This window comes from Musca autumnalis, unplaced genomic scaffold, assembly GCF_047663935.1.
Source record: "Musca autumnalis isolate F117 unplaced genomic scaffold, ASM4766393v1 scaffold_581, whole genome shotgun sequence".
NCBI lineage: Eukaryota > Metazoa > Arthropoda > Insecta > Diptera > Muscidae > Musca > Musca autumnalis.
Genome location: NW_027412179.1, coordinates 19,308 through 28,119, shown reverse-complemented (window position 1 = coordinate 28,119; position 8,812 = coordinate 19,308). Strand labels below are relative to the sequence as shown.

Genomic DNA, 8,812 nt, shown 5'->3' with positions numbered 1-8,812 from the left:
TGGATTTTGCAGATATTTTTAATGTTTTTTTTCAAGGTTTCGGGAAGGATAATTTGTATTTACTTCAAGATTTTTTGTAATTTTTGTAGATTTTCCGCGAAAATAAAAATAATTTTAGTAAATATTTAAATATCTACGAATAAATATGGAATACTGTTAACGATTTATGCATACATTTTCTCATAAAAACAAATAAGACATTTTTAAATATTTCTTTATATGAGAATAAAACCCGCTATATCTTTTGCGCGCGGCGGCCAATTTTTGAAAGCAAAGGGATTTGAAACCAAAATCTTTCCTAAACTCTGTACCAAAAAGTGTAGATGTGCTTGCAGTTTTTTTTTAATTTTTTTTTTCAAATGGAATGGCAAAAGAAATTTGGTTTTTACCATATATGTATATAAATTAGCAAATAAACGGAGCATTGAAGCGAATATGGTCTTTTCGACCCAAATATCCGTCAGTTAACAAGAAGAAAATTACAACAAATTTGTATGGTCGCGTTAGTTTTCTTGTTTTGGTAGCAACAACAAAAAGAATGCTCAACATTAAAAGAGTGTGGACATAATGCTACCTTCTCTAATGTAGCAAGTAAAAAAGTATCAGTCGGCTTTGCCGACAGAGATATACCCTCAGCCTGTGTGAATTAAAATACATTTTTTTTTTTGAAAAAACGTATGTATTTAGGGGGGTTTCAACATTTGAACTTCCCGACAAAAATATGGACTAGGGTAAAAGCTCAAAGCTTCGAGAGTTGTCATGCGCTCCAGCAACTACATATGGTGCCATAGGAATTTCTTAAACTTTTCGGGCTGTTCTCTCAAGAAGTATGGACTTGCCCCTGATAAAGATTTTACCGCCGTAATGGAGACAGCGAATGCAAGTGGCTTCAACAAAAATCAAAGTGATTCGAGAGCAGGTATTAAAGTGAATTTATCCGAAATTTTGTGTGGGAGGTACCCGAAGGAGTAGACAAATACAGTCCATATTCGGACAAGATCTTTATCTAGTAGATATATTACGATGTGTAAAGTATGGACTAATTCGGTAACCCTCTTCAAGAGTTATAGTGCGCACAATTTTTCTTAACATTTTTGAACTTTTGTGGGGGGGGGACCTGAAATAAAATATTACAAAGGCCAAATTATTTACCGAATCGGCAGATCCTTTCGAAAGTTATCTTGAGCTTCAACAACTACGCACGGCGTACAGAGGTTTTTTGTATCTTTCAGGCTATTTTCTCAGGAAGTATGGACCTGCCCCTGATAAAACTTGTACCGTCGCACAATGGTCCTAAATCCAAATTTTCTGGCCAAAACTATTTCAATGTCCATTTTGTATTGAAATTAATTATTATTTATAATAAGTGTACTTACTTACTTACTTAGCTGGCCCATTACAGAACATTTGTTCTATAGGCCGAACTAAGAAGAGATCTCCATTCCTCTCTATAATAAGTGTACAAACTGCAATTCTTACGTTTAATCGACCAAAATGACCAAAAACTGCCAACATTTGTTGAACAGGGTGGTCCCGTTGTGTGGGGTCTAAACCAAAACATTGACCTATGTGAATAATTTTTGGTACGAAGGATTCATATCTTCCAAGAGGTCAAAATACCAAATTTCAGCCGAATCGGTCATAAAGTGTCGCTAAAATCCACAAAATATCTAAAATCGGATGGTACTTTTATGTGGGGGCTATGACAAAAACTGGACCTATTTTCAAATAAATTATACGTACTTGTTTTCTACACTCTGAAACCCTTAAATGTGAATTTTAAGGAAAATCTGTTGATAGATGTGGGTATTACCGTTCTATTTCAATTGGATACTACGTACAGTCACAACAGGTATTTACAAAAAATTCTCCCATCTTAAAATAGAAAAATCCACTTTATTTTAACTGTGGAAAATTTGAGCAAGATTTGACTTTTGAATTTATTAGTACAGACCCCCTGCTATCTTTCAAATTCTATTTGGAGGTGGACATATTTGGACATTTCTTTAAGAATTTAAGTATATTTAAAAAATATTTGTAAAAAATAATTTTTAATTTATGTTTTTTCAAAATAGTCTGGCTTAATCCCATTGTTGTTGTTTTAATATTTTAAAACAACTATTTTATTGGTGGAAAAGATTTGGCATTGTTCGCCAAGGGGTAAGGCAGGGAATACTATAGTTTCGATCCACGCCACTGGATCTCATCAGTTCCCTTGTTTCTTGTTTGTGGATATTCTCCACCGAAGTTATTTTTCAATAACTTCTTCAACAAGAAACTTTTTATACCCAAACATCAATCGTCAGCTCGAAGTATAAAGGTAAGCAAAGAAAAAAGTTCAATGAGAAGTTTTTCCTTGGCAACCTCATACAACTCCGACGAAAGTGTCCTTCCTATTCTAAGGTGTATGCAAGGTCGATTAAAAAAATCTTCGTTAGAGCTACCCTAATGTTATATCTGGGTAAAAAAAAATTAACTCCAGAATGTGCCTGTGTGTCATTCGATTGAATATATTTGGTGACATTCAATTACTCTGTTATACCATTTGTTTTTATGGTAGTATTTCAGTTTATCGGCATCATTGACATCCTGAACTACAAAACAATGGAAAATAACATGAGACGCACAGTACGAATTGTGTTACGTTATGGGTGCAAAAAAGTTCAATTTAAAATCAACTAATGAAAGAATCTACTCTGCGAAGCAAGACAACTTGTGTATCACTTCACACTTCAACATGAAATCTTACAGAGTCAGCTTTTAAATCAATTCCCAGAATCGAATTTCTATTGTTTGTTTGTTTCTTTAAAGGATAAAAGAAAAATAGAATTAGATTATACGTCTACATACAAACAAATTTCTAAAAAAAATCTATTAAGGACCATGAAATAGTTTTTCTCACTAAAACGAAATAGACTTTTCCCAGCTGTGTTTTGCTGTCCTCCCTGTGACTGACTTCAAAGCACAAAGATGCAGTGTTTTTATTAGTTTATGATTTTCTTTCCTCGTTGACATGCAAGAATAATGTTGTTTTTTGCTTTGTTTTTACAATGGTTTTAGCAGTAAAAGTGCCATAGAATCTAATAAATCCATTTATGAATGATGGAGTGTTTTAGTTTGAACTTACACTATTGGAAGTTCTTTGGTTGTGTGGATCCAATGTGTGTGGACATACATATGTATTCTTTGTAAACTTCTTATTAAATTTCAATTGAAATTTTATCACAGACGTAATGGTGTAGCAAAGTATAGTAAAATAAAAATAATAAAAAACAAGAAAATTTGAGATACGGTTATGACTTTTTGATGCTACATGTAATGTTTTCCTATTGGTTGAAATAATCGAATTAACTTCTGGTCTGGATTACGTTAAAGATAAATTAAAAAGTATTTTTTAAGCTTTAAACTTTTTAAACTTTAACCAAAACTAAGAAAGGAATGGTATTTTTTATTGCCCTATTTGTGGGTTTGTTTGTTTTTGGCAAAAATTCATTTAACACCGTCCTAGACACCCTGTTATACCGAAATGGGAGTAATTTAATATAACAAGAAAATACATATTAGGTGACTATGGACGATAAAAAACAAATTTAATATTTAACAAGTAAGCTAAGGCTGTAGTCGGACGGAGCCGACCATGTGCACCACTACCCCTTGATATTAGCTTTCAGAAAATCAAAACTCCTTTTTGGAACATATAAACTTATTGTAAGAAATAACTTTGTGGATTCTGCAACCTTCTCAAGTGAAGCTTATATAATAATATAATAATTGTTCCACAAACATCCCAGAAGGGACAGGGAGTGCACCACCCCGATTTATATTAGCTCTATGATATGGGACTGTTTATCGCCGAGTCCGAGCGAACATTAAATGTCGCCAACATTACTGAGGGGTATTTTGCCACCATTGAAAATTTGATGTGTAAAAATCCAGGTCAGGCCACATCAAATTTTTAACGGTGGAAAAATACCTCAGTAATATTGGCGACATTTCCTGAGTATTTCAGCCATGTAATACTTCTCTAAAGGTGGTGTATTAGGACACGCCGTTCGGACTTGGTGATAAAGAGTAGGTTCCATGAATCGGGGTGCACTCATCGATATGGGAGAACGCTCTCTTGTCCCTACTGCGATGTTTATGGAACAATTATATTTTATACATTTCTAATAAATATTCCTAAATTGGACAATTGACATAGTTTAGCCCCTTCTGAAAAGATGTAAATATATTAAGATGGGAAAAGTCAATTGTGCAAAATTACCAATAGATGGATTTAACCTCTGTTGTTACGATATCATAACAACATTCTGTTAAAAGATGTTTTTGGAAAATGCATTTGTTCCTGTTTTGGTTGTGCATGTTTTTGCCTTCTGCTACATATTTAAATTATGTTTGAATATCGGGTTTCTTTTTGGAATACACCTAATATCTATAAATTTATAAGCCCGACATAAGACACCGAGTACATTTCGGAAAAAAATATATGTATAACAAGTAAGAATGTTTCAGTCAGCTGAGGCCGACAGAGATATACCCTAAGCCGCGTACCCGAAGAAAACAAGTTAACACAATACTTCTGTAAGTTTTTTAGATGTTGGGAAAATTTTCAAGGATGGAAAGGGCCGCAAAAAACTACATGTTGCAACAAAATTCAGAATGATCAAACCCGAGTGCATTTTTTCCAAACTTTGGGTTGGGTGTACCCGTAGGACCGAATACAAATCGGTAGGAAATATTTTTTGTTCTTTATTAGTCTATGGATATATTCCTTACAGACTATATAATTAACAAGTAAGAAAAGTCTATAGTCGGACGGAGCCGACTATCCCTGGACAATCGCTCTCCACGGAACTTCTTTTCAATGATTGTGAAAATTTTATTATCAAATATCAGAGATGTAATGTATAATACTTATGACCAAAACCAAAAAGTTATCTAGCATAACAAAGACATTTTTGTAGCAGGAAAGGAAAATTTAGTTCACACAAACTAAAATGTAATGAAACCCACTTATGTAGTACTAATACTTCCGTTGTTTAACCGCTCCGTTATTGACATTTTTACCAATTTCACACAAAAGTTTCAGTCCATTTAACCCGCTAAGTATTATCTGATCTTCACGTTGGTTTGTACGCTTCTTCTTCATCATAAACTCAAACTTTGTTTAAAAATTTGCGGGTTATTATATTGGCCTACAGAGCCGCTATTGGTTAAAATTTTGTTTTTGATCCATTTCATTCCCTGAACATATCACGATCATCACCAAAAACTAATCATTTCTATTCTGGCCCGAACCCAACCTCCTTAAAAAATTCGTTACAATCGGTCCATAATTGCGGCCTTAAGCTTGTTTACAATTTTTAATGGACGGACACACATCGCTAAATCGCTTTATCTCGTCGAGATATGAATTTTGGCATACCAAATAAGGGGTCTAGGACGAATATTTCGTGGCGTTACATAAACTTTTGGAGAGACAATATGTAGCATGGGATAAAAAAGTGGTTCTCTAAACAGAACCCATTATATATTAGGCAGTAGGCCCGTTATCTAGCAAACACTTTATTGCAATTTACATCAGAGGAAAGGTCAGTAGTTTTTTCCCATATGTAGGCTACTTTGTGAAACATATATGTCCTCAAGGATGAAAATATCGACCTCTAAGTATTAACCCTCTAAGTATTATCCGATCGCCATCTCAAATTGCAAGCTTCTCCTTTGTGATATACTCTTACCTTATTTAAAATTACGCGTTGATCGGACTATTATTGACACCTACAGAGCCGGTAGAAAATTGGCTAAATATTATGTTTTTGGTCCATTTCACCCGCTAAATATTTCACGATCATCACCAATAATAATAGGGATCTATTCTGATCTGAACCCGACCTCCATACAAAATTTCGTGACGATCGGTCCATAATTGCGGCCTGGAGCGTGTTTACAATTCATAATGGACAGGCGGACGGACACACATCTCAAAATCGCTTTATCTTGTCGAGATATGAAGATTGGTATACCACATTGGGGGTCTCCGACGAATATTTCGCGGTGTTACATGCATTTTTACCAAAACAAACTTATAATACCCTTTTCCACATTGTGGTATAGGGTATAAAAATTTTGTACCTAATTTTCTGGATTTAAATATACATATTACAATTTTACTTTTCAATTTACAAAGTTTGGGCTAAATCGATTTCTCTCTTAAAGGGTTATCTTACACATTAGCCAGTTAAGGTGGTGCCGGTCGGATTTTCTGGACCTTTTTGGGTCATTATCTCAGGAAGTTGGACTTGCCCACGAACAAAATTACAACGTCGTAACAAGGGCCGCAAGTGCATCCTGCTGCATCACAAATTAATAAGATCCAAATCCTGTATGGGAGGTACCCAAATGAGTGGACCGATATAGTCCATATTAGAACCAAATCTATGCCTGAAAGTAATATTACCAATAGCAAAGTTTCGGTTACTCCCTCCTAGAGTTATCATGCCCACAAAATTTTTGAACCTTTGTGGGGGAGGTACCGGAAGGAGTGACCGATATGATCTATCTTCGAACTTAAACTAAGTTTGGACAAAATATTGGAAGACCTAAAATTTGAACCAAATATGTTGATCCGTTCGAGAGTATTATTATATGGGTTGTTTGCCGTTTTCGTGCTGATTTCTAAGGAAGTATGGACTTGCTCCTAAAAAAAATATATCGTCGTAATGGGGGTAGTGAATACAAGTGGCTGCAACAAAAATCAAAGCGATTCGAAAGCAGGCCTTAAACTGCACTTAAGCAAAATTTTGTGTGGGAAGTACTCGAAAGAGTGGACCAATAGGCTCCATATTGGAACCTCATCTATGTCTGGTAGAAATGTCACCATGTGCAAAGTATTGACTAATTCGGTTACTCCCTTCAAGAGTTATAGTGCGGACAATTTTTCTGAACATTTTTGAAGTTTTGTGGGGGAGGTACCTGAAGGAGTGGACCGATATTGCCCATCTTGGAACTTAAATCAAATCTGGACATAATATTTCGATACCTAAAATTTGAACCGAATCGATTGATCCGTTCGAGCGTTATCGTGCGCACCAGCCAGACAGGCAGACAGACAGATATTGCTAGATCGACTCAAAATTGTCTGAAACGGATATCGTACAAACATACTTGGGGCCTAAAACCATTATTTCGATGAGGCACATTTTTGGTCGTATCAAAGTGTAAATACCCTCTTTAGCCTTTTATAAAAATGAAGTTGAACTTGAATTTTTTATAAAAAAAATCATCTCGAATTTTTGCCAGATTTGCTCTATTTCTTCTAGTTTCGGAGATATCTCTACTTTTATAAAAATTATCTCGGATTTTTGCCAGATTTGCTCTATCTCTTCTAGTTTCGGAGATATCGCGACTTTTATAAAAATGAAGTTGAACTTGAATTTTTTATAAAAATGATCTCGAATTTTATGTAGTTTGTGTTGGTCAAAATTTGTTTATATTATTATAGGCTTTTTAGCTATTTGACCTACGATGGTTTTAGCAAATAAAACAAAAAGAATTATTGCTTTTCATCCCTACGTTTCGTCACTTTTTTGGCGACTTCTTCAGGGGACTTCGTCTATTTAAATAAATAAATTTATACAATTTGCATTACAACAAAAACATCAAAATAATGTAAACAGCTTATAACTTACAATATTATTTATAAAACGCGTTACATTAAGTTTATACTAAACAAACATATAAACTAAAAACACGAATTAAAAACTAATATCACATCTGTTTACAAAATTGCAACTCCGTAACTGGCGCTTATATTATCGGTGTCTTCTTTTAAGTTCATCGTCCTTCTTATGTTTTGTTGAATTCGTAAACTTTCTATCATCAGTCTCTTCTTCTCTTTTCGTTCTTTGTCTAATATTACGACGTTGTCAAAATCAGGTGTGTGGCCCTTACTCAATGCATGTTGTGCTAGTGCCGTCGTTTCTTTTTGTTTCTCTATGTCTAGCTTGTGTTCTCCCATTCTGACGTTTAACGATCTTTTTGTTGTCCCTATGTAGATTTGGTTACATTTGTCGTTGTTATTACCCTTGCATTTGATTTGGTACACGACGTTGTTTTGTTGTTGCTTGTCGATGGGTGCTTTTGTGTTTGTGAATATTGCATTGAGTGTTGAGTTTGGTTTGTAGGCAAAGCTAACGTTGTTGTTGGGTATTATTTTTCTTAGTTGTTGATTATCGAAAAGGCCTGGGATGTAGGTTAAACCGTAAAAATGTTTTAATGTTGTATTTAATTCGTCAGTTATGGTTTTGTTGTCTTCTTCTCTTTTTATTTTGCTGGCGATTTCTTCTATGAGGGAGTTGATGATTATTGTTGGAAAACTATTGTTGCTTAATATATGTTTTATTATTGCGATATTTTTGTTGTGAAAATGTTTGTCGCTAATACTCAGAATTCGGTATATTAAGTTTTTTGCTGTATTGAAAATTTGCGATTTCGGTTGTGTTGCATGGTAATTAATAATCCTTCCAGATGAGGTCTCCTTACTATACCAGTCAAAAACTATTGTATCATTAGCTCGTTTTAGCTTGACATCTAAATACGGTATTGATTCTTCCTTCTCTACTTCTAGTGTAAATTGAATTTTGTTGTGATATTTGTTGAATGTTTTGAGAATTTCGTCTGCATCGTCCTTGTTTATTATTGCTAAAATATCATCTACATATTTGACTATGTATTTGATATTTATTTCCTTATGTTGTAGCTCAGCTATTGTGTCGTCAAGTAGGTTATCTAGAACTATATCCGCGATTGTGGG

At 34.4% G+C, this 8,812-nt stretch overlaps 1 protein-coding gene across 1 annotated transcript; it reads right to left on the bottom strand.

The window, feature by feature from the left end:
- Positions 1-7,777: 7,777 nt before the first annotated feature.
- LOC141388105 (uncharacterized) lies at positions 7,778-8,241 on the bottom strand (the record flags this gene model as incomplete). The annotated part of the gene is made up of 1 exon (XM_073958150.1): positions 7,778-8,241. A coding segment is annotated over one exon (464 nt), but the record flags the coding sequence as incomplete, so codon positions are not given.
- Between the last annotated feature and the right edge of the window lie 571 nt (positions 8,242-8,812).